General features: G+C 56.5%; 1 protein-coding gene across 4 annotated transcripts; it reads left to right on the top strand.

Annotated features, from left to right (window-relative positions):
• The first annotated feature begins 602 nt into the window (after window positions 1-602).
• On the top strand, window positions 603-14434 carry LOC109578052 (putative serine protease 29). 4 transcript variants are annotated; one of them, XM_070779396.1, is made up of 6 exons: window positions 603-1692; window positions 3740-3800; window positions 3953-4133; window positions 4341-4416; window positions 4531-4615; window positions 13447-14434. In XM_070779396.1, the coding sequence occupies exons 1-6, from the start codon at window positions 1054-1056 to the stop codon at window positions 13485-13487; spliced, it is 1083 nt and encodes a 360-aa protein (XP_070635497.1). In that variant the 5' UTR covers window positions 603-1053; the 3' UTR covers window positions 13488-14434. The 4 variants fall into 4 exon arrangements, with proteins under 4 accessions (XP_070635497.1, XP_070635495.1, XP_070635496.1 ...); XM_070779394.1 differs by lacking the exon at window positions 13447-14434 and adding an exon at window positions 8212-8890; XM_070779395.1 differs by having other exon boundaries at window positions 4341-4615.
• The last annotated feature ends 11434 nt before the right edge of the window (window positions 14435-25868 follow it).

The following is a 25868-nucleotide window of genomic DNA, read 5'->3' as shown; positions in this document are numbered from 1 at the left end:
GGCGGCTGGTGGAAAAGTGGTCACGGCCGGGGGCATTCTCAACAGGGCTGCTTTAACCTCCCAGCAAAGGACACCAGTGCCCACTCCGATGGCACAGTTCTGCCAGGGAGCAACTGGCCCTGTGGACAGAGCCCCACGTCGGTGCTTCTGCTCCTGGAAGGACCAGAGGTTTGTTCCTGTGGTGATGGAGGCATGTCCACCTGGGGTTTTGCAGGAACTTGGCTGGCACCACTATCTGGGAGCTTGGGTGTCTGAATCCCGTCCCGTGGCATCTTAGGAGTCGAGAGAGAGGCCCACGGCCAGGCGCCAGCTGGGCACACCTGGGAGCCACTGGCCGGTGGCCCAGCTGGGCAGTGACACGTCATGGGTCAGGCTGTCCTCCAGGATGAATCCCAGGCAGAATTGCAGGCCTTCTCTGGAGCTGTGTCTCCAACTGTGGAATCAGGGTGCAGGGGCCATGGAGGGAGTCAGGGCCCATGGGGGTGGGAGGGAGCAGGGCTCACGAGGGGAGTGGGGTCATGGGGAAGCAGGGCCCCCGGAGGGAAGCAGGGTGCCACGGGGGGAGCAGGGTTTCCCCAGGGGAGTGCGGGGGCCACGCGGGGTGCGAGAGGGCGCAAGGGGAGCAGGGCTTGCTCACTGTTATGCTCAGTGGGGACTGGTGCTCCCGGAGCCCACAAGTCTGCACTGTGCAGGGTCAAGGGTCATGGCCCCTCAAAGGGTCCCAGTGTCATAAGGGTGTTGAAAGCAAAGTCGCAGTTGATGCCTGGCCGTGCTGGGCTTTGTGTCCAGAGGCCCCTGGTCAAGAACGAGGGGCATCCTGTTGGTAGGACAGTGACTGACCACCGGGAGGAGGGCTGTTGTGTCACAATGGAGGGCAGGGCACATGCAGAGCACGCCCCTGGCTCACCTCAGTTGTGACGGCCTGGGACTACAGCCCCGGCCCAGACGTCCACGTGGCCAGACGGAGCTCAGACACCTCAGGGATGGGGTGAATCTGCGGGTCATCGCCAAAGGGGGTCTAGTGGACAGTGGGGGGCCCTTCTGGCCCCCGGCATGGCCGCAGTGGCTGTGGGCTGGACCCTGAGCCCCGCTCTCCCCTGTCCTGCAGCTGCCATCCTCACACACAGTGGACGGTGCTGGACAGGGTGGGCTGCCATGTCCCCCTTCTGGGGAGCACTTGCTGACCAGTGTCCGGGGGGCTGGCAGCTCCTTTGTGGCTGCCTCACTCCCGTCGGCCCCCTGGCTAATCTAGGGTGGTGTAAGGGCTGGCATTTTTTCCCCACGAGGGCTGTGCATGCCCTGGGCCTCCTTGCGGGCGGTGGTCAGCCCTGCATCACCCTCCACCCAGCCTGGCTCCATCCACCTGCCTTCCACGGCCCAGTGGGTCACACTGTCTCAGCAACAGCTTCTGAGAACCCCAGCCTCAGAGCAGACAGGGTGCCATGTCCCTCCGCTGGTGGTGGTGAGGGTGGCGGCCAGCTGTGCGCCAGGCAGATGGTGGTGTGCTCCAGCTGCCCCGCCGAGCTCAGTGGCCTCAGGGGCTGCCCCGCGGCTCAAGCGGCCCGGTCACTGGCGAATGCTGCCCCTCATCCTGCCAGCCTGGGCCAGTGTTCCAGGACTTCATCCAGCAAGCCTGCATCCTCTTCACGTTCTTCTGGGCCTGTTTCCTCCGGCCTGGTTGTGGGTTGGCAGGTGAGGTTTTGGATGTCGGGCTTCCCAGGTGGCACTAGTGGTAAAGATCCCGCCTGCCAGTGCAGGAGACAAAAGAGACACGGGTTCAATCCCGAGGTCGGGAAGATCCCCTGGAGGAGGACATGGCAACCCACTCCAGTATTCTTGCATGGAGAATCCCATGGGCAGAGGAGCCTGGCGGGCTGCAGTCCCTGGGGTCTCACAGAGTCGGACAGGAAAGAGTGCATCCACAGCAAAGTGTGAATAGGGGCAGTTCAGTCGCTCAGTCGTGTCTGACTCTCTGCGACCCCATGAATCGCAGCACGCCAGGCCTCCTTGTCTATCACCAACTCCCGGAGTTCACCCAGACTCACGTCCATCGAGTCAGTGATGCCATCCAGCCATCTCATCCTCTGTCATCCCCTTCTCCTCCTGCCCCCAATCCCTCCCAGCATCAGAGTCTTTTCTAATGAGTCAACTCTTCGCATGAGGTGGCCAAAGTATTGGAATTTCAGCTTCAGCATCATTCCTTCCAAAGAAATCCCAGGGCTGATCTCCTTCAGAATGGACTGGTTGGATCTCCTTGCAGTCCAAGGGACTCTCAAGAGTCTTCTCCAACACCACAGTTCAAAAGCATCAATTCTTCGGCGCTCAGCTTTCTTCACAGTCCAACTCTCACATCCATACATGACCACAGGAAAAACCATAGCCTCGACTAGACGGACCTTTGTTGGCAAAGTAATGTCTCTGCTTTTCAATATGCTATCTAGGTTGGTCATAACTTTCCTTCCAAGGAGTAAGCATCTTTTAATTTCATGACTGCAGTCACCATCTGCAGTGATTTTGGAGCCCCAAAAACTAAAGTCTGACACAGTTTCCACTGTTTCCCCATCTATTTCCCATGAAGTGATGGGACCAGATGCCATGATCTTCGTTTTCTGAATGTTGAGCTTTAAGCCAACTTTTTCACTCTCCTTTTTCACTTTCATCAAGAGGCTTTTTAGTTCCTCTTCACTTTCTGCCATAAGGGTGGTGTCATCTGCATATCTGAGGTTATTGATATTTCTCCCAGCAATCTTGATTCCAGCTTATGCTTCTTCCAGTCCAGCGTTTCTCATGATGTACTCTGCATATAAGTTAAATAAGCAGGGTGACAATATACAGCCTTGATGTACTCCTTTTCCAATTTGGAACCAGTCTGTTGTTCCATGTCCAGTTCTAACTGTTGCTTCCTGACCTGCATATAGGTTTCTCAAGAGGCAGGTCAGGTGGTCTGGTATTCCCATCTCTTTCAGAATTTTCCACAGTTTATTGTGATCCACACAGTCAAAGGCTTTGGCATAGTCAATAAAGCAGAAATAGATGTTTTTCTGGAACTCTCTTGCTTTTTCCATGATCCAGTGGATGTTGGCAATTTGATCTCTGGTTCCTCTGCCTTTTCTTAAACCAGCTTGAACATCTGGAAGTTCACGGTTGACGTATTGCTGAAGCCTGGCTTGGAGAGTTTTGCACATTATTTTACTAGCGTGTGAGATGAGTGCAATTGTGCGGTAGTTTGAGCATTCTTTGGCATTGCCTTTCTTTGGGATTGGAATGAAAACTGACCTTTTCCAGTCCTGTGGCCACTGCTGAGTTTTCCAAATGTGCTGGCATATTGAGTGCAGCACTTTCACAGCATCATCTTTCAGGATTTGGAATAGCTCAACTGGAATTCCATCACCTCCACTAGCTTTGTTCGTAGTGATGCTTTCTAAGGCCCACTTGACTTCACATTCCAGGATGTCTGGCTCTAGGTCAGTGATCACACCATCGTGATTATCTGGATAGGGGCAGGAGCTCCTCAATGACTGTTGATTGACTCACCAAGCTCAGTCCCCATGGGGCCCGAGAAAGGAGGTGCTTCACAGCTCCCTGGACGCCCACCTTGGGGGTAAAGGGGCTCAGAGGGGCTGGAGGGGAGTGAGAGGTGCACCCCCGTGAGGAAGCCCCCCACTCAGCCTGCTTGTCTACCCTCCCCCCGGGGTCCTGGCCCTGGGTGCCTCATCAGGGGCCCTGCCCTCCCCCGCAGATGCTGTGGCTGCTCTTCCTGACCCTTCCGGGCCCGGGGGGCTTCGTGCCTATGTCCCTCGGTGAGTCCTGAGTCCCTGTCCCTGTCCCCTGCCCCGGCCACCCAGATGCCCCTGTACCAGTGCAGAGGGGACTGGTCAGTCGACCCCCGGGAGGGACTGAGTGTGTGCAGCCGGGCAGGGGTCCCTGATGGCGCCCTTTCTCGGCTTCCCAGATCCCAACCTGGGGAGGGAGCAGCATGGCACAGTGGGGGTGCACGATGCCCCTCCCGGCCGGTGGCCATGGCAGGCCAGCCTCAGAAGGCACAGCAAGGAGCGTGAGCAGTGGGAGCACGTGTGCGGGGGCTTCCTCGTTCACCTGCAGTGGGTGCTCACCGCGGCCCACTGCACTGGACGGTGGGTCACTCTGCTCGATGCCCCCTTGGCTGGGGAGGGGAGCGGGGGTGGGGGGCACAGGGGGGTGTGGGTGTGGGCTGGGGGCCAGGTGCTGGGCCACACAGAAAGCCATGGCTCTGCCAGCAGCCAGCCCTGTTCCTGCTGCAAGACGAGCCTGGCCCTGCCCCAGCCCAGGCCTCTGAGTGGCTTCCGACCCCTCTCCCTCAGGGAAAGCCGGCAGGCTTCTGCCTTCAGGGTGCAAGTCGGGCAGCTGAGGCTCTATGACCCAGACCGGCTGATGAAGGTGACTGAGATCATCCCACACCCTGATTACAACCACCTCCTGTCTGCCAAAGGGGGTGCGGACATCGCCCTGCTGAGACTGGAGGCCCCTGTGACCCTCTCCCCTCACGTCCAGGTGGTCTCCCTCCCACCTGCCTCACTGAGGGTCCCCGAAAAGAAGATGTGCTGGGTGACCGGCTGGGGTGACGTCAGACTCGGAGGTAAGGTTCTGGGAGACCCAGTGGGCATGCACAGAAACCCTTTATTCTCTGTGATGTGGGGGAATCCTCTCCTTGTTTAGTGGGGTGAAATATACCTAACAAGGGCTTCCCTGGTAGCTCAGCTGGTAAAGAATCCACCTGCAGTGCAGGAGACTCGAGTTTGATTCCTGGGTTGGTAAGATCCCCTGGAGAAGGGAACGGCAACCCACTCCAGTATTCTTGGGCTTCCTGGGTGGCTCAGTCAGTAAAGAATCCTCCTGCAATGTGGGAGACCTGGGTTCGGTCCCGGGCTTGGGAAGATCCCCCTGGAGGAGGGAATGGCAACCCACTCCAGTATTCTTGCCTGGGAAATCCCACAGACAGAGGAGCCTGGTGGGCTACAGTCCATAGGGTCACAAAGAGTCGGAAACAACTGAGCGACTAAGCACAGCACATCTAACAAAGTTTTGCCATCTTAACCACTTTTAACTGTACATGAAGTACATTCACATGATTGTACAACCATCACCGCCATTGGCCATCAGAACGTCCCCCCACACAGAAGCGCCATCCCCCTCAAGCACTGGCTCCCCTCCCCCAGCCTCTGGTGCCACCACCAGCTCTCTGTCTCTGGGGATTTGCCTGTTCTGGAAGCTTCCTGTAAATGGAATCATACAATGTATGGTCTTTTGTGTCTGGCTCATCTCATTGAGCATGTTTTTAAGGCTCATCCACATTGTAGTGAGTCTCAGCACTTCGTTCCTTTTTTACGGCTAAGCTCAAACTACCGCACAATTGCACTCATCTCACACGCTAGTACAGTAATACTCAAAATTCTCCAAGCCAGGCTTCAGCAATACGTCAACCGTGAACTTCCAGATGTTCAAGCTGGTTTTAGAAAAGGCAGAGGAACCAGAGATCAAATTGCCAACATCCACTGGATCATGGAAAAAGCAAGAGAGTTCCAGAAAAACATCTATTTCTGCTTTATTGACTATGCCAAAGCCTTTGACTGTGTGGATCACAATAAACTGTGGAAAATTCTGAAAGAGATGGGAATACCAGACCACCTGATCTGCCTCTTGAGAAATTTGTATGCAGGTCAGGAAGCAACAGTTAGAACTGGACATGGAACAACAGACTGGTTCCAAATAGGAAAAGGAGAGTTCGTCAAGGCTGTATATTGTCACGCTGTTTATTTAACTTATATGCAGAGTACATCATGAGAAACGCTGGGCTGGAAGAAGCACAAGCTGGAATCAAGATTGCCGGAAGAAATATCAATAACCTCAGATATGCAGATGACACCACCCTTATGGCAGAAAGTGAAGAGGAACTAAAAAGCCTCTTGATGAAAGTGAAAAAGGAGAGTGAAAAAGTTGGCTTAAAGCTCAACATTCAGAAAATGAAGATCATGGCATCCGGTCCCATCACTTCATGGCAAATAGATGGGGAAACAGTGGAAACAGTGCAGACTTTATTTTCTGGGGCTCCAAAATCACTGCAGATGGTGACTGCAGTCATGAAATTAAAAGACGCTTACTCCTTGGAAGGAAAGTTATGACCAACCTAGATAGCATATTGAAAAGCAGAGACATTACTTTGCCAACAAAGGTCCGTCTAGTCGAGGCTATGGTTTTTCCTGTGGTCATGTATGGATGTGAGAGTTGGACTGTGAAGAAAGCTGAGCGCCGAAGAATTGATGCTTTTGAACTGTGGTGTTGGAGAAGACTCTTGAGAGTCCCTTGGACTGCAAGGAGATCCAACCAGTCCATTCTGAAGGAGATCAGCCCTGGGATTTCTTTGGAAGGAATGATGCTGAAGCTGAAATTCCAATACTTTGGCCACCTCATGAGAAGAGTTGACTCATTAGAAAAGACTCTGATGCTGGGAGGGATTGGGGGCAGGAGGAGAAGGGGATGACAGAGGATGAGATGGCTGGATGGCATCACTGACTCGATGGACGTGAATCTGGGTGAACTCCAGGAGTTGGTGATGGACAGGGAGGCCTGGCGTGCTGTGATTCATGGGGTTGCGAAGAGTCGGACACGACTGAATGACTGAACTGAACTAAACTGAATATTCCACTGCGTGGATGAACCACATTCTGTGTATCTGCACCAGTTGATGGATGCCTGAGTGTTTGCCAGTTTTTGGCTCCTGTGAGTCAAGCTGCTATGAGCCTGAGGCTGCCAGCACCTATTAGAGCATCTATTTTCAATTCTTCTGGGTCTAGATCAGGTATGGAATTTCCAGGTCATCCTTTAATTCTATGTTTGATCTTTTGAAGGGGATTCCCCTTTGAGCTGAATGTATTTGAGACCTAGGTCTCAGATGGGCATGTGTGTGGGATACTGGGGACTCAGGGCCTTTATTCTCTGCCAGGTCCCAGCAATTACACCCATGGTTCTCATGGGTCCTCACCATGACCGCTGGGGTGGGCCTTGACTGTCCTCCTGCATAGAAGCAAACCTGGGATCGAGAAGCTAGGGCCTGCTCCTGGGCATGTACCTGAAGAAGCCAAAATTCAAAAAGATACCTGTGCCCTGATATTCACTGCAGCACTGTTCACAGTAGCCAAGACATAGAGACAGTCTAGATGTGCATCAACACATGAGTGGATAAAGAAGATGTGGTACAGGTACACCATGGAATATTACTCAGCCATAAAAAAGAATGAAATAATGTCATGTGCAACCACACGGACGGACCTAGAGATTGTCATACTGAGTGAAGTCAGGACAGAAAAAGACAAATATCTTGTGATATTGCTTATATGTGGAATACGAAAAAATTGTACAAATGATTTACAAGACAGGAATCGTCACAGATATAGAAAACAAACATGGTTGCCAGGAGAGAAAAGGCTGGGGAGGGATAAAACTCACTGCTGCTGCTAAGTCGCTTCAGTCGTGTCAGACTCTGTGCGACCCCATAGACGGCAGCCCACCAGGCTCCCCCGTCCCTGGGATTCTCCAGGCAAGAGCACTGGAGTGGGTTGCCATTGCCTTCTCCAATGCATGAAAGGAAAAGTGAAAGTGAAGTCGCTCAGTCGTGTCCAACTCTGTGCGACCCCATGGACTGCAGCCCACCAGGCTCCTCCGCCCATGGGATTTCCCAGGCAAGAGTGCTGGCGTGGGGTGCCAGTGCCTCTCCACAACTATCTACATACAGGTGTAACCGAACCACTTTGCTGTACACCTGAAACTGATACAACATTGTAAATTAACGATTCTTCAATAAAAAATAATTAAAATAAACAAACAGAAAAAGAGAAGCTGGGGTCTGCCGTGGTCTCAGATGTCAGAAGGTGCAAACTTGAACCCATGTGGCTCAGAGCACCTTGTCAGGACAAGGGCTTGCTACATGCCTTCTCCAGGGAAAAAGAACTCCCGAAAGAATGCCGTCCTGGGTCATCCTGTCCTTAGGCTTATAGAGCCCTGCGTCCTGGTGCTGGGTGGATTTAGTGGCCGTGGGGAAGCTGAGCCCCAGGGCCCCAGGGTGCTGGGTCTGGACCCAGGGTTAGGGTTGGCAGTGGGGACCTGGAGCCCACTGCTGACGCCCCAGCGTGGAGCAGAGTGAGTGCCTGCCCTCACCTGGCCCCCGACCCCCGACAGGGCCGCTGCGCCCACCCCACCACCTGCAGGAGGTGGAGGTGCCCGTCGTGGGGAATGAGGTCTGTAACCGGCACTATCAGAACTCCTCTGCAGACGCCGCCCGTCAGATCTTCAAGGACGACATGTTGTGTGCGGGCAGCGAGGGCCGGGACTCCTGCCAGGTGGGACCCAGGCCCGCTCCATCCTCCCGCCCCTCCTCGCCCACGAGGGGGCACTGCAGGGCTCTGAGGGCCGCCTCTCCCGCAGGGTGACTCCGGGGGCCCCCTGGTGTGCAGCTGGAATGACACCTGGGTCCAGGTGGGCATTGTCAGCTGGGGAGACATCTGTGGCCATCGCGACCTCCCTGGGGTGTACACCCGGGTGACCAGCTACGTGTCCTGGATCCACCAGTACGTCCTGTCCCCCGGACACTAGATGGGGTGGGGGTGGGGTCTGCACGATGAGAAGACTGCCACCCCTTCTGGCCAACACCCCGCTTCTTTCCCAGGGCCAGCCTTGCCCTCCCAATCCCCCTTCCCCTCGCCCTGGGAGGGAGAGACAGCGAGAAGCCCCGTGCGCTGTTGTCTCCCGGCAGTGTGGTGGCCCCTGGCCTGCTGCTCACCCTCTGTCTCCCATTAAACTCAGAAAAGCCAGCCCCCGACTGTGGTTTGGGATCGTGGCGTTGTGCTTGCTGGAGGGAGCCGTGCGGGGGACCCTGAAGGGGTCCCTGGACTCTGGCGCTAGGCTGGGTTGCCATGGTCTGGGGGTGGGGACATTTCTGGGAAAGCTTTCTGGGAGCTTGCGGGGGAGGGTTAACCTTGCCCCTGGGTGTGTCCCTTTCCAGTGAGTGCAGGGCAGTGACTTTGTTCTGATCACATCCCGCTTGCCCAGCCCCACGCCTCCCGTGACGTTGGTTCAGGACTCTCACCCCCAGGAGGGGTCTCTGGAGCATGTTCAGTTCAGTTCAGTCGCTCAGTCGTGTCCGACTCTTTGCGACCCCATGAATTGCAGCACGCCAGGCCTCCCTGTCCATTACCAACTCCCGGAGTTCACCCAGACTCACGTCCATTGAGTAGGTGATGCCATCCAGCCATCTCACCCTCTGTCGTCCCCTTCTCCTCCTGTCCCTAATCCCTCCCAGCGTCAGAGTCTTTTCCAATGAGTCAACTCTTTGCATGAGGTGGCCAAAGTACTGGAGTTTCAGCTTTAGCATCATTCCTTCCAAAGAAATCCCAGGGCTGATCTTCAGAATGGACTGGTTGGATCTCCTTGCAGTCCAAGGGACTCTCAAGAGTCTTCTCCAACACCACAGTTCAAAAGCATCAATTCTTCGGCGCTCAGCTTTCTTCACAGTCCAACTCTCACATCCATACATGACCACTGGAAAAACCATAGCCTTGACTAGATGGACCTTTGTTGACAAAGTAATGTCTCTGCTTTTCAATATGCTATCTAGGTTGGTCATAACTTTCCTTCCAAGGAGTAAGCGTCTTTTAATTTCATGACTGCAGTCACCATCTGCAGTGATTTTGGAGCCCCAAAAAATAAAGTCTGCACTGTTTCCACTGTTTCCCCATCTATTTGCCATGAAGTGATGGGACCAGATGCCATGATCTTCATTTTCTGAATGTTGAGCTTTAAGCCGACTTTTTCACTCTTCTCTTTCACTTTCATCAAGAGGCTTTTAAATTCCTCTTCACTTTCTCCCATAAGGGTGGTGTCATCTGTATATCTGAGGTTATTGATATTTCTTCCGGCAATCTTGATTCCAGCTTGTGCTTCTTCCAGCCCAGCGTTTCTCATGATGTACTCTGCATATAAGTTAAATAAGCAGGGTGACAATATACAGCCTTGATGTACTCCTTTTCCGATTTGGAACCAGTCTGTTGTTCCATGTCCAGTTCTAACTGTTGCTTCCTGACCTGCATATAGGTTTCTCAAGAGGCAGGTCAGTTGGTCTGGTATTCCCATCTCTTTCAGAATTTTCCACAATTTATTGTGATCCACACAGTCAAAGGCTTTGGCATAGTCAATAAAGCAGAAATAGATGTTTTTCTGGAACTCTCTTGCTTTTTCCATGATCCAGTGGATGTTGGCAATTTGATCTCTGGTTCCTCTGCCTTTTCTAAAACCAGCTTGAACATCTGGAAGTTCACGGTTGACGTATTGCTGAAGCCTGGCTTGGAGAGTTTTGCGCATTACTTTACTAGCGTGTGAGATGAGTGCAATTGTGCGGTAGTTTGAGCATTCTTTGGCATTGCCTTTCTTTGGGATTGGAATGAAAACTGACCTTTTCCAGTCCTGTGGCCACTGCTGAGTTTTCCAAATGTGCTGGCATATTGAGTGCAGCACTTTCACAGCATCATCTTTCAGGATTTGAAAGAGCTCAACTGGAATTCCATCACCTCCACTAGCTTTGTTTGTAGTGATGCTTTCTAAGTCCCACTTGACTTCATATTCCAGGATGTCTGGCTCTAGGTCAGTGATCACACCACTGTAATTATGTTGGTCATGAAGATCTTAGGAGGGGCTTTAACCCAGTAAGTGAAGGGGTGGCCCTGATCCCACCCTGTGCATTTCAGGGACGCAGGTGAGATCAGAGCTGCCAGTACCTGTGGAGGGTTCCCCAGGGACTGGCCCATGAGCCCTTCTGCCTGTCCCCCTTTCTCTCCCTGAAGCTGATACTCAGCCTGGAAAATCACTCCCACGTGGGACCTGGAGGTGCCCGGGGACACATGGATCCTGCCCCTTTCCGTAGCATGTACAAGTCTGGGGTCTGGCAGCGGGTGGGCCCCCAGCCCCGGCGAGGTCCCCCTGGAGACACTAGGGCGCCCCCCTACACATCTGTGTCCAGGCCTGGGTCCTGGGGGCAGGAAGCACCCAGCATGTGTCCTGGGGACTCGAGGCCTGAGGCTCAGGGTGTTCCAAGGGGTCAGGGCTGAGACGGGGCGGGACACGTGGGGTAGGGAGCGGCCCCCTCTATGAAGTGGGCGCATGGCTCCCCTAGTGGGCAGAGTGAGGCCCTCCCCAGCTCGGAGGGCTCCCGTGGGCACCTTGAAACCCCAGGGAAAGACCCTACGAGACTGTGGAGGGCCTAACACCATGGTGGGCAGCCTCAGACGAGGCTGGACAGTGGGTGGAGACCACCACCATTGGGAGCAGGTGGTTCCCAGAGGGAAAAGGACCGTGACACTGGCTTCCCAAGGCCGGGAGCTGTACCCCCTCTGATACAGTCGTCCTGGGCTGTGGTCCTCAGGGGGATGGCTTGGCCGGGCCACCCTTGGCCATCCCGACACCTCCAATACTCTCTGTGTGCCCTTTCCTGCCGCCCCCTCCCCGCCCAGCTCTCAGCCGCAGCCTCTGGCTTCCAGGTTGCGTCTGTCGTCCAACACTCTCCACTGCGTGAACGCACCGCTGTTTGTTTCTATGTTGTTTAATTAATGTATTGGCTGCACCGCATATGGAGTCTTAGTCCCTCGACCAGGGATTGAACCTGCGCCCCTGCTTTGGCACCTTGGAGTCTCAACCACTGGACTACCACGGAAGTCACCTACCTGTTTATTTTTATTTGAACTTAATTTCCTTTTTTTTTTTTTCAACCTGAATTTACCTGCTCAGGATATTGGTGCTGTTCCAGGTCTCTGGTGAGTGTGTATCAGGCTAATCTTTCACACTGGTTTGCGTGGGAATGTGTGTCCATTTCTCTTCTCGGAAAGCCTGCGTTTTGCTCTGTAGCCCTTGACTTTGTCATTGGCCTTGAAATGCCATTTTAACAGGTTAGCGCTTATTTTAACCTGCATTTTGCTAATGACTCAGTCTGCTGTGCGTTTTCATGTGCTTCCTTGGCACCCTGCTAGCTTCTCTTGTAAACGCTTTCTCTACTTGGGCTTTGTTGGGGCAGTACGACCGCAGGTTGGAAGACAATTTCCAGACACAGAGTACTGCAGTAGGGAGGGAACTCATTAAGAATAAAAAGCAGAGATAATGCAGGTGCTGCGAGCACCTTGGGTCAACCTCCTCACAGGCCAGGGAGAGTCGACAGTTTTCATGGGTTAGTAGCCATCTTTTACAGCCTCAAGACAGAGAAAATTCCTGCTGGAAGATTGGCATTAGGTAATTGGTTAAGTTCAGGTGGTAAAGAATCTGCCTGCAATGAAGGAGACCCGGGTTCGATCCCTGGGTCGGGAAGATCCCCTGGAGAAGGACATGGCAACCCACTCCAGTGTTCTTGCCTGGAGAATCCCATGGACAGAGGAGCCTGGCAGGCTGCAATCCATGGGGTCACAAAGAGTCAGACACAGATGAGTGACTAACACTTTTTATTTTAGGGCACTGTAGGTTGACTATTGGGGTGGGCATCTTTGCCTAATTTGGGGTGAGGAAATTTGCTGGTGGTGACTGGGCTGGGGGGGTGTCTTTTGGCAATGGTTACAAAGGGGCTCAGTCAGCTTCGGAGGGGACCTTGGCTCTGGGCTCCACTTCTATGGCCTTGGGACGTGACCTTGGGACAAAGCCTTGAACCTGTGGCCTTCGGGCAGGACTCAACACGTTTTTGTTTCTCAGGATGGTGTCTGGGGAATTCTTTATCTGTTCTGGATACAAGTACTTCATGCTTTGCAATTACTTTCTCCCTGGGACTCCTCACCCCATTTTCTCGGGAGTGTTTTTTGGGGAGCGTAGGTTTCTGGTTTTGATGCCATCCAGCATGTCCCCGAGGTTCTGTCTGTGGCCCACGCTCCCCTTTGGCCGGCTTTTGCCTGTAGCGTCTTTTCCATCCCACACTCTCGTGAGTGGCCTGTGTCCGGGGTATTTCCGATGCCCTCCTTCCGTGCTGGTGTGTAAACTGGTGAGCTCACTGTCATCGCCTTGATGTCATATAATCACTGACGTCCTCAGACTGGCTTCTACCTCCTTAACTTACTAATTTGCATTGTCCCAGCATTTCTCAGAGAAGGAAATAGCACCCCACTCCAGTATTCTTGCCTGGAAAATCCCAGGGACAGAGGAGCCTGGTAGGCTGCAGTCCATGGGGTCGCTAAGAGTCGGACACGACTGAGTGACTTCACTTTCACTTTTCACTTTCATGCATTGGAGAAGGAAATGGCAACCCACTGCAGTGTTCTTGCCTGGAGAATCCCAGGGACGGCGGAGCCTGGTGGGCTGCCGTCTATGGGGTAGCCCAGATTCAGACACGACTGAGGCGACTTAGCAGCAGCAGCAGCAGCATTTCTCTACCTTCTCCCCTTTTTCTTCTAGAACAGACATGTGTGCACAACCCCGATAAGAGAAGACGTTGATCGGCCGTTCATCTCCTGTCTCACGTGCCCTGAATCGGCCATCTGGACAGCATCTAGACTGTTAATTCTGGGTCACTGTGGCTGCCTATCTCATCGTTCTCTTTGACGGCATCTCTTTTAAAAAGATAAGAATGATGATGGTCTTTGATGATGAGATTTGATTTCCTTTGCTGAGTGTATCTTTTGGGACATTTGCCTTTTATTGAGCTTTACTGTAATCGATTCAAAGGTCTGGGATGTGGTGTTTCTGAGAATATGCTTGTGTTGCCCTCTTCCTCAAATGGCTGTTCGCTTGCTTCTAAATTGTCTTCTTCACCACTCTGAAAGATGACTTGCCTGTCAACTTGCATCTGCTGTTGTTGTGGGATCATCTGATACAACTACTGATTTTTCAAATGAGCTGTGACTCCTCAGACTGTTAGACATGGTCAGGATCCCCTCCACCTGCCCAGCCTGCCCCTGGGGGTGCCGCCTGCTGTTTTGGCTTCGGTTCTGCCCTGAGATGAAGATTTAGGGGAGGCTCCCTGTGGAAGGGGAGGGAATCCTGGCAGGGAGGGGACAAGAGCTGGTGACATAGGTGTGGAGAGGCTTCCCACTGTGGGTTCAGGAGCTTTCTCTGCCGAGGCTCTTCTGGAGTCAGGAGAACATATCGTCCTGTGACATCCCTCCAGAGGGACTAGGGAGCCGTTGGTGGGTGGACCCGCCTGACATCGGTCCTGCTGTGAAGCCGCACCGATGGCAGGGCCAGGCGTGAGGCTTTCTGCTGGGATGAGTCTCCACCTGTGGATTTAGTGGCTGATGCAGGGCTCCGTCCTCAAGGATGGAGAGGAAGATGGGTCGCGTGCCTCTGGTCTCACCGGGAGTGTTTGACAGGAGCCAAGTTTTGAGCTGCTTCCCATTGTCTGGATGGGATTTATGCTGGAGAATGGGGGTTTGAGGTGCTTTCAGGTTGAGGACCAGGTGAGGAGGGGGAGTGATGGGGAGCGGGGGGTGCCAAACCCAGGCCGCGTGCTGCCACGTGCTGCTGGAAACAGGCCGGGAACCTCAGCCTGAGAGACAGACCACAAGCACGAAGGGGGCGGGTTATAGACTAAGAGATGGAAGGCGAGCATTTGAAAGCTGGTCCCCCACCAAGTCCCCAGGAAGCCCTTTTGAGGGCATCTAGAAGGGGCCATTTGCACCCCAGATGGGTGAAGACTGAGGAGACAGTGCCTGGAGGTGGCAGCAGCAGGGAGCAGACGCTCTAGGGCTGATGGCAGGTCCCTCTGCCCTGCAGGGTGGCTCGGGAGCCAGGCTGCTGCCCTTGTCCCTCGGGGTGGGGAGGGGAGGTGGTAAAAGAGCACACCAGCAATGGATTCAAATGGAAACACTGTTTATGTTCGTGTAGGCAGAATCTGTACGCGACCTGAAAGCCCTTCTGCTGGAGATGAATGACTGTGTGTGGGCCCTGTCGCCATCCAGGCAAGCAGGCAGACCCTGGAGGCCGCGATGCTGGTGTCACCGCAGAGCGGGGATGAGCTGCGGGGTCATCCACTGGAAACACCACGCAGGCGAAGCAGCGCTTGCAGTGGTGAGGGCGCGGCCTGCGGGCTTCAGACAGGGAGGTGGGCTCCTCTGCAGCATGTGCAAGCGTGTTCAGGGCAGAGACGCCTGGTTGACGGCCATCATGATGAAGTCTACAATAGCGCGTGCTGGGGAGGCTGTGAAGGGAAGGGGACCCTCCTGTAGTCGGTGGGAATGTAAGCTGGTCAGCAACTGTAGAAGACAGTATGAAGGTTCCTTAGAGAACTGAAAACAGAGCTACCACCATGCACGTGCACTAGGTCGCTCTAGTCATGTCCCACTCTTTGCAACCCCAGCCTGCCAGGCTCCTCTGTCCATGGAGATTCTCCAGGCAAGAATAGTGGAGTGGGTTGCCATGCCCTTCTCCAGGGTATCGTCCCAACCCAGGGATTGAACCCACATCCCTTGTGTCTCCTGCCAAGAGCAGGTGGGTTCTTTACCACTAAGCCACCTGGGAAGCCCCAGTGCTACCATATGACCTAGCAACCCCACTCCTGGGCATGTGTCCAGACAAAATTCTAGTTTGAAAAGATACACGCACCCCAATGTTCATAGCAGCACTAACACAATAGCAAAGACTTGGAAGCAAACTAAATGTCCGTGAACAGATGACTGGATAAAGATGTGGCGCATATACATGACGGAATATTACTCAAGCATGAAAAAGAATAAAATAATGCCATCTGCAGCAACATAATGGATCTAGAGATATCATACTAAGTGACATGTTAGAAAAAGACAAATACCATATGATATCACTTTTATATGGAATCTAAAATATGATTCAATTAAACTTATTTATAAAACAGACACACTCACAGATATGGAAAACAAACTTTTGGTGACCAAAGAGGACCAGGGAAGGGAGGGATCAGTTATGAGTTTGGGATTAACAGATCCACTTTACTGTGTCTAGACAGCCAATAAGGATCTCCTGTATGGCACAGGGAATTACATTCAATGTCTTTTAATAATGTATAATGAAGAATACAAAAAAGAACATGTGTGTATGTGTGTAACTGAGTCACTTTGCTGTACATCTGAAATGAACACAGCACTCCCCCAACCCTAGGCCTTGCTGCCCTTCCCCGACCCTCCCTGCTGAAGACCTGCGTGAGCAGAGAAGAGCCTGCAGGTGAGAACCCACCATCTCCCTCCTCCAGGCCTGGGGATCCTGGGCTCGGCTGTGAGGCAACCCGGGCTGGGCAAAGCCCCGCAGATCAGGCAGGAGCGTGTCTCCTCCCAGTCCCGGTGCTGGATGTGGAGACCTGCTGGGGCAAGGCTGGTCCTCCGGGGACCTCTGTCCTCGGCCTACACACGGCACCTTCTGCCCGGGTCCTCCGAGGTCTCTCCATGCGTGTCTGTGTCCTTCTCCTAAGGACACCTGCCATGTTGATTAGACCGTCCCCCTGATGACCTCTCTAACAACCCCCTCTCCAAATACAGTCACATCCTGAGGAATGGGGGCCAGGGCTTTAACACAGGAATGCAGGGGATATCACTCAGGCCACAAAGGGGACCCGGGCTCCCTGGAGAACTGGGAGAAACACCTCCGGCCCTCCTGAGTCTGGCTGACTTCTCTCAAATGCACACCCCTCCCCACACACAGGGGTCCCTCTGGACCCCAGACTCTCCTAGAAGACACCTCGCAAGTGGGTCCAGGCAGAGAGGTGCCAGCTTCCAAGGGGTTGGGAACCGGGACCAGGGAGGGGCCCAGGGAAACCCTCACCCCTCATCCTCCAATTCTTTCCCGATCTCAAACCTGAGAACAAACAGGCCCTGAGCTGACCCTCTACCCACCATGCCCCAAGACCCATCCTGCCTTCAGAGGCTATGGTCAGGGCAGCACTGAGACCACATACCCCCGGAGATGCCCGGGTCCCCAGGGTTCCCATGGGCGCCCGGCCCACACTCTCAGTGCTGGAATGCTCCTTTGTCCTGGCTCTGGAGCCTCCATGGGCATCAGTAACTGTTAGCCCTCAGGGTCTGGGAGAGACGTCAGGAGGGTCATCAGCCCAGGCGCTGGGCTCCAGGCTGGAGAGCAGCCCTCGGTCCCTGGGGGTGGCCGGTACCCAGAAGAGCAGGGCCTGGCCTCACCACCCCGCCTCCGATTAAGGACCCCCTGGGGCAGCAGCCGGCCAGCGCCCCTCAGTCGTCTCCCTCCTCCCTGCCCACCGAGTGTCCCTCCCAACGGGGCCCACCTGGGCCGGGGGCTCCGGGCTCTCGCTTCTTCCCCTGCCCGGGCCCCTGCCCCCACCCCCTGCTGGAGGAGGCTGAGTTGAACTGGCCCCGGTCCCTGGCCCCCACGGGTAGAGGACCGACCTGGCCACAGCACACAGCCCTGTGCCCACTTCCTGTTTGAGGGGGATAAATGGGGCCCTGGGGGAACCGGGGGCAGAGACGTGGAAGCAGCTTGGAGGAGGCCACCCTCCTGTCCAGACCAGCTGGAGCCTCAGGCCACCCTTCCCGAAGTTGGTGCTGGGGGTCCAGCTGCCCCTCAAGACCACCTGCACATGCTGTGGCTTCTGGTCATGACCCTCCCCTGCCTGGGGCACTCCGTGCCCGTGACCCTGGGTGAGTTCACACCCCACGCAGTGCCCTGAGGATCCCAGGACCCATTTCTGCACCCAGGGTTAGCCCATCTGGGGGGCAGGGGCCTCCCCGCTTCTGAACAGCTTTGCCTGGGAAGGCCATTGTCTGGGTCCCTGATGGCTCCTTACATTGCTTCCCCAGGCCCCGGCTCAGGACGTGAGCTGGTAGGCATCGTGGGGGGGTGCGATGTCTCGGCCAGGAGCTACCTGTGGCAGGTGAGCCTGAGGTTCTACAATAGGACAGCTGGCCTATGGATACACTTTTGTGGGGGTTCCCTCATTCACCCCCAGTGGGTGCTGACTGCTGCCCACTGTGTTAAGCCGTGAGTATTCTATGTCCCTGTCCCTGTGGCTGGCTGCAAGGAGGGTGGGGAGCAGAGGGGGCTGGGGGAGGTGTGTGTGGGTGTCCAGGGGCCCCTCCCCAGCTCTGGGGGTCCCCAGCCTCCTCTGAGTGGCTCCCGGTCCCTCTCCCCAGGAAAAGCCAGAAGGCTTCTACCATCAGGGTCCAAGTTGGGCAGCTGAGACTCTATGACCATGACGAGCTGACCAAAGTGTCCAAGATTGTCCAACACCCCGATTACGACCAAATCCTGTCTGCTGAGGGTGGGGCGGACATCGCCCTGCTGAGGCTGGAGGCCCCTGTGAGCCTCTCCTCTCACGTCCAGGTGGTCTCTCTCCCGCCTGCCTCACTGACGGTCCCTGAGAGGAAGATGTGCTGGGTGTCCGGCTGGGGCAAAGTCACGGTTCACTGTAGGTTTGGGGAGACTTGAGGCGAAGGATGAGGAACTGGGGAGGCTGGGTCTTCAGGGAAAGCAGCTCACTCTGCAGACCTTTGGACCCCAGGGAGGGGTATTCTGTGTGGTTCTGGACGGGAACCTTTTGGAACAATCTCAGGGGTGGGCCACTAACTCTGGGTTCTGGTCAGACTCTGCCCCAGCTGTCCTGGGCTCTGACCCTCTCAGCCTGAGCACACAAGGAGGTCATCAGGTCATGGGGAGGAGGTCTGGGTCACTGAGCGTGGGCGACCCGCCAAGGTCAGGGTTCCTCCATGCTGCAGGGGCACCTAGACGTTTGAGAATCATGTGATCAGACCCCGAATTCATGGCTGTGGGGACACTGAGTCCAAGATCAGGGGCGCTGGGTCTAGATCCCAGGGTCGGACTGGCAGTGGGTCCCCAGGCCCCCCGCAGACCGAGGGGAGCCCCTCCCCAGCACGGAGCTCACCCAGCCTCTCCCCGCAGCGCCCCTGCCCCCGCCCTACCACCTGCAGGAGGTGGAGGTGCCCATCGTGGGGAACCAGGTTTGTAACCAACACTATCAGAAACTTGAAAACAGCACCAAGGCAATCAAGGATGACATGCTGTGTGCCGGGAGCAAGGGCCAGGATTCCTGCAAGGTGGGATCCCGGACTCACCCTCTAATCTGTCCCCCCAACCCCTGAGCAGGGGACCCGCCAGCCCCACTGCCTAGGGACATGGGAAGTGCTTACTGAGTGGTGTTTTCCCACAGGGTGACTCCGGGGGGGCCCTGGTGTGCCTCTGGAAATGCTCCTGGGTCCAGGTGGGAGTTGTCAGCTGGGGCCACAAGTGTGCGCTCCCCGACTTCCCTGGGGTATACACCCGGGTGACCAGCTACATGTCCTGGATCCGCCAGTATGTCCCACTGTCCCCAGGGCCCTAGACCTGGAGACCCCCAATCTTCTTCGCTCAGGGGCCCCTGGTGGTCCTGGGGAGAAGGCAGGGGCTCCAGAAGGGGGCACCGTGTGGAAGGGAGAGGCCGGCAGTCAGCTGTCTGTGACGTGAGCCTCATTAAACTGTGCAGAGCTGCTCCCAGGCTGTGTGTGCTTGATCTGACCGGGGTGGGGGTGGGGGATCTCTGGGTGGGCTCCCTGGGCACAGCTGGCGGGGAGCAGGGTGGGCCCACCTCCTGGGGAGGTATCCTCGGCTTCTCCCCCTCCCGCCACCGCCGTCTGTTGCCTGCTTCTCTGAGACCCTGCGGCCTCAGTCCACACGTCCCTCCCCACCCCTCCCTACCCCTCCTCACCTGACACCCGCGCCAGGAGAATGGGGTCCCCGCTGGCATCTCTCACGACTACAGCTGTTTCTTACGGGATGTGTCCTGTGGGCCCCCTTGGACAGCTGGTCTCTGGGGTTCGGAGGTGCGTCTAGGTGACACTGGAGGAGTAAGGGGCCTGGGGTGCGGAGACAGCCCCGGCAGGGGGGCCCAGCGGGAGGGGTGTCCAGGTCCACGTCTTCACGCTGCTCAGCCTCCAGCTGACTCCCCCCGGCCAGGCCTCTCAGGACCCATGTGAAGAGCCAGCTTCTCCTGAACAGAATGAGGCATCTGTCCAGAATGGATTCTGGCCCCTCTCCCTGTGGGACCCAAGGGCTCTGAGGATGAAGTTTGGGGCCCAGTTACAGTGTTCTGGGTCCTAATTAGTTTTAACTGGCTTGAGCTCAAACTGGACACAGCTGATTCCTAGTCCTTGAAAACAAACTGGGCAGACAGCTGACTGTTTAGACTCTGTGCCAATTGGAGGACCTGCCCATTTTTGTAGCAGCAATGACAGGAGCCTGATCGGTGAAATTGGGTCCAAGGTCGATGCGCCTAAGTGGTGATCACCATAGGTGTCAGCAGGACAAGCTGATCTGAATGTCTTGATGACAGGCTGAGGGAATAAAAAGTGATCACTAAACTCTTTGACGCTTAAAAAAGTGAACTAACAGTTGGTTGTAAGGTGCTGTAGGATTTACAACCAAATCCTCAAGTGGAATACATTTTGTTGACCCAGGATGGAAGAAGTATTCACTTATTGGGGTCTGGGGAAGTCGTTCTGTCTTATACATGATTGAACTCGATCTTATGCTAACTTAACTCTCAGGCTGTTTGTGGCCATCAAACACACATTGTGCACCTGCTTTAATTATTAAAGAAAAGGGCGCATTGGTCAGAATTAAGGAAAGTAAACGCCTCCCTTCCTGGGGCTCTGAATGCTGGTGCTCCTTCCGCAGTAAGACTCCCTCCCAGGTGCCCGACCGGGCACTCGCTGGTCTGTTTCCTGTCTCCTGTTGTGAGATACCCACCCGGTCCTGCCCACTCTGTTGCAGCTGCACCACACAGCCACCCTTCCTGTCTCAGGGTGACCCCACGGCCTCCCATCTGCAGGGTGAGAGACTTCCAGCAGTTGCAGGGGTGCCCAGCTGGGGCTCTGGCTGGGCCCCGTGTGACACTCTGGGGACCTAGCACCCTGGAGCACCTAGCAGCAAATCCTGAGTTTCCCCTGACTCAGTCCCCTGGCCTCAACCTAGGCCAGCCTGGAGGACCTGACCTCCTCCTCTTCTTCCCAGACTCGCCGCTTGGGCCCTGCCCTTGACCTTCTATTCTGGTCTTTCAGTGTCCAGGGCTCCCCTGACCCTGGAGGAGGCAGCAGGGAGATGCTGGTGGTGGTGGAGGGGGCAAGGGAGAGGGCCCCAGGCCTCTACTTGATTGAAGGCCACGAGGAGTGACCGGGGGTGCTGGGACTGACCAGGATGGCATGGCTTCCCCTGGGGGAGGTGTCCCGAGCCCTGAGGGCAGAGAGCTGAGCTGGGACCAGTGCCCTTCCTGGGACCAATGCCCACCCTGGCTTGGCAGAGAACAGCAGGGATCTCAGCGTCAGCTCTACCTTGAAGCCACAGCCCCCAGCTTGTTCCACCTGTCCCAGAATTCACCACATGACACTGTGCGTGGTTCCAAAGGGAATTTATCCAAGTCAAACGATTTTGACTTGGTGTCACACCCACGCCCGGACACCCATCCACCCACCCCTTTCTCCTGTGAGGCAGCCTCTGTTCTCTGAATTAGCCAGTCGCCATGTGAATGTGACCCGGGTATGACATGACTGCCTTTTCTCTGGGGAGATGTTAGCTCCCCTGGGGATCGCTCAGGTGAGGGACTGGCTCCCGCAGGGTCTGTCTCTGGGTGGGAACCAGTCCCAGCTGCCTGTAGGCGAGCAAAGCACCAGGGTCTCAACGGAGGTGACCCTTCGACCCCGGGACAGTAGTGGGGGCAGGTGGGAGCAAGACCCAAGCAGTGGGAAGGGGCAAAGGTTGGCATGCTTTCCTGGGGTGCCCAGAGCAGGTCCCACGGCCCCCTAGGGGAGCTGCGGGTCCTGGCAGACGTGGTCCTCAGCCTGCACCTCCTCTCTCCCCCTTGGCAGCGGTGGGAAGTGGCCAGGGACAGGGACAGGGCCCCTTCCCCGTCTTGCCCACTGTCTTCTTGGCTGAAGGGCCGCAAGGGCAAGTCCAGGCAGGGCAGCGAAGGCCAAGGCGCCCAGAGATGAGGGAGGCTCTTGAGTCACAGGCGCCTGCTCAAGTTGTCAGGGATGCGGCTTCTGGGCCAGGTGCTCCCAGAACGCGCCCTCCTCCTCCGGTTTGCTTGGCGCCCGGACCAGGCAGACCCTTAAGGTCATGCCTGGGATTCTCCTGGATTCCCCCTCACCCTGCCGCAGGGCCCACGCAGCAGCGGGCAGGGGGGCGGGGAGCATGTTTCTTATCTACAACCCAGCCTGGCAGGGAGGGAGGCTTGCCCAGAATCAGTCCTGGCTGCCGCTGGCTGCCAGACCCCGTGCCCCGAAGCCCGTGTCAGATGGGGCCAGGGCAGAAGGAGAGGCTGGAGCTGCTGCTGGCCCTTGGCAGGCGTCCCTCCAGGTGAGGGGGTCTCAAGAGGGCAAGGGGCGCAGGCCTCTTGGGACTGTGGTGCTGTGGCCCCACAGCAGGTCTCTGGGCCGGGCTCTCCAGCACCCCTGGTCTTTCTGGTGGGGGTTCGTGAGCGGCGGCGCCCAGGCCCTGGGCAGCACCCCGGGCGGTGGCCTCGGGGAGAGGCCGGGGCCGCCCCTGCCCTCCCAGGTGCTGGCGCTCAGTCCCCCTGCCTCCACCCGCAGGTGTGGCTCCGTCTGGCACTCCTGGGGCTTCCCTTCCTGGGAGACAGAGGTGAGAGCCCAGGCAGGCGTCCTGCCGCCCTAGAGCCCAGGCCCCGGCCCTCTGGGCAGGCTGCGGCTCCTGTGGGCTGGGTGTTCCCCAGCAGTGAGGCAGGGCTCCGGCCACACGCATCCCGCTCGCTCTGAGGTCTGTCCTGGGCCCTCACAACATCTAGCTTTTCTTCCTGGCTCCACCCCTGGGAGATATGTGTGGGGTCACTTCCAAGACCACCAGTTTTTTTTTCCAATTTTATTTTTTTTAACACCAAGAAGCATTTTGTATTAGGATGTAGCCAATTAACACTGTTGTGATAATTTCAGGTGGACAGTGAAGGGACTCATGTATCCATCCTTCCCCAAACCCCGCTTCCCATCAGGCTGGCATGCAACATGAGCGGAGCTCCCTGTGCTCTACAGTAGGTCTTTGTTGGTTATCCATTTTAAAGATAGCAGTGTGCACGTGACCTTCCCAAAGTCCTTAACTAGCCCTTCTCCCCCACGCCCACTGGTTCTTGAAGGCCGTCACCTGTGCCTGGTGGGTCTGTGTGAGAACACTCAGGTCCTGCCGCTTTGATAACTTTCGAAGTCCTTCCCTGAGGCTGCTCAGCTGGCTCAGGAGCAGAGAGACGCAGAACCCGGTGGAGCCATTCTCACCCCCAGGCCTTCTCACCGAAACCTCAGAACAACACCCAGGAGACCCTCCTCTCGTCCCAGCAGGGGGACTGAGGCCTCCCCAGTCTCCAGCCTGGGAGCCACTCACTACCCACGGGGCCCACTTATGTCTAAATTGATTAAAATTAGGTGAAAAGTTTAGTCACACAAACTGAAGTACTGAGCCCTTTACCGTGGAAAGTTTCAGGGGGCGGCTGCTTGTGGTTCAGAAAGTTGGTCACAGGCAGGAGTCTAGAGCTACTCAGGAGGGCAGCCACCTTGGCCCCACCCCAGGCCCTGTTATTGCAGAGGGGCCACCTGGGGGCTGCTGGGCTGACTGTGAGCGTTCTCACCCACCCCTCGACCAGCGAGCAGCTTCATCCCGTAGGCCCGGGTCGTCAGGAGCACCGAGGAGTCCCCCCCCAGTGGCCCTGGCAGGTCAGCCCGAGAGAGCAGGGCCGCCACGTCTGCGGGGGCAGCCTCATCAGCCTCCGTGGGTGCTGCCCGCCGCCCACTGCGTCTGCAGGTGAGTCCTGCTTCCCTCTCACTGGGGCTGCGTGATGCCTCCGCCCCTGTTACTCCGGGTTCTGTCCCTGGTCAGGGGACTAGATCCCACACGCTGCAGCTAGGACCCAGCGCAGCCACATAAAAATGAGTGTATATATAAAAAAAAATTCCTGCCTGTGTGTGCTTTTGCACACTGCTCTCCTCAGGGGACCCTGTCCTGACCCGTTTCAGGTCAGTGTCTTACCTGCCAGAGGGCTCAGCTCAGCTGTCCTCAAACACTGGGAAGGGGCCATCCGCCACCCCCCGCCCCGCAGCTGCACCTGGAGCCCCTGAGCTCCGGCCAGCCGCCTGCCTGCCTCCTGGCACAGAACCTGTCTGCCGCCCACTGCCAGCCTCAGCTTCTGCCATCTGGGCACCACTTGCCTCGCTGTCCGCCTGGCCTGGGAAGAGTGGGGTCCAGTCCTTTCTGGCCCTGGCAGCAAGGCCCCGCCTCATGTGGGGCTCTGCACAAGATGAATCATCTAACCTCACGGCTGGAGTGGACCCTGGAGTCTTTGTCTCCTCCCAGATGTGGCCAGCCCCGTGGGTCAGGGCTGAGCAGAGAGGGTCTGAACGAAGCCCCCAAGCACATGGCCCTCACCCCCAGAAGCCAGTTCTGATGGCGCCAGCGCCACCAGACTCTCCCTCCTCACGCCCCATCATGTGCCCCCACTTCCCGCACAGCTCTGTGAGCCTGGCCGTCCAGCTGGGAGCATCTGTCCTGCACACCAGCCCCCCAGGCTGTCTTCGTGGCTGTGCTCTGCGTCATCTGACACCCCTCCTTCAACGGGAATGTGCCTGCTGAAGCTGGCTCCGCTGTGCCCGTCTCCCAAACCGTCAGGCCCGTCCCTCTGGCCTCGGCAGGCTCCTCCTTCCCACCGGGCACCCTCTGCTGGCTGACCGGCTGGGGGGACATCAGGCAGGATGGTGGGTGAGGAACCAGGGGCGGGGGTGGAAGGGGCGGCCCCGAGGTGGAGCAGGCCACGTGCAGGGGTGACGGGTCACTCGTGGCCTCTCTGGGCATCCCTGTCCCTGAGCGCCTGGTCCTGCACACCACTCACCTCGCTGACCACTTGGGTCAGGTATCGGCCTCACCGTGCGGGGCGGGGCTCACCCCCGAGGGCAGGCATGGCTGTACTCCCCACCCACAGGCCCCTCCTCCCTCCCTGATGCCCAGCCTCCTGCAGTGGCCCTGCCAGAGCCCCATAGGCTTCAGGAGGTAGACGTGCACATTGTCAGCCTGCAGAGCTGCCGCAGGCTCTCCTGCTTGGAGCCCGTCACCAAGGAGATGCTGGGTGCTGGCCACTGCCAGGGCCAGAAGGGCTTCTGCAAGCTCAGACCCCCATTGGCACTCCTGCCCTGGTCCTTCACTGGGCCTGGGGAGCCACCAGACCCCTCCGGGCCTGTTTCCTGCTCAGCACAGTGAGGTGAGGAAGCAGAGCCCCGTTCATAGGGAGTCTGTTACATGCCTGCTCCGTGCTTAGCCAGGCTCCCCAGGTCCCCTTTTATCCTAAGTGACCCCGAGAGGCAGGCTGGGTCCTGGACTTGGGGCAGGGGAGAGACATCACCATCTCGCTCCACGAGGTGGAGGGCTTTGCCTCGCCCCCGACGTGGAACGGTGTCTGGTGCAGCTGGAGCTCGATGGATGCTTGTTACAAGAATGAGTCTGGAGTCAACCTGACAATAAACAGCCAGAGAACTCGAGCTCCAGCTGCCGCAGGGAGGTGAGCGGGTGCTGCAAAGACGCAGAGGGTCAGAATCCAGGCTCAGAGAGGCCATGTGACTTGTAAGGGAGGCAGCATGCATCAGGGGAAGCATCCAGGCTTGGAATAATAATAAAGTAACTGAATCTCAGTGATGCTGTAACCTAGCTGTGTGATCTTTAGGGAGTTTCTTAACCTCTCTGAGCCTCAGAGGCCTCAAAAAAAAAAAAAAAAAAAAGAGGCAGATAGAGCTGATATGCAGGGCTGCCAACAGGACAGATCAAGGATGAAGCTGCTGCATGGACACCTGGAGCCCCAAAGAGCTTGCTTGTGTGCCCCCGTCCCCTGCCCCGGCACCCAGCCCCTCTCG

This window comes from Bos indicus, chromosome 25, assembly GCF_029378745.1.
Source record: "Bos indicus isolate NIAB-ARS_2022 breed Sahiwal x Tharparkar chromosome 25, NIAB-ARS_B.indTharparkar_mat_pri_1.0, whole genome shotgun sequence".
NCBI lineage: Eukaryota > Metazoa > Chordata > Mammalia > Artiodactyla > Bovidae > Bos > Bos indicus.
The sequence above is the reverse complement of the archived record's forward strand: the minus strand, read 5'-3'. Positions and strand labels throughout refer to the sequence as shown.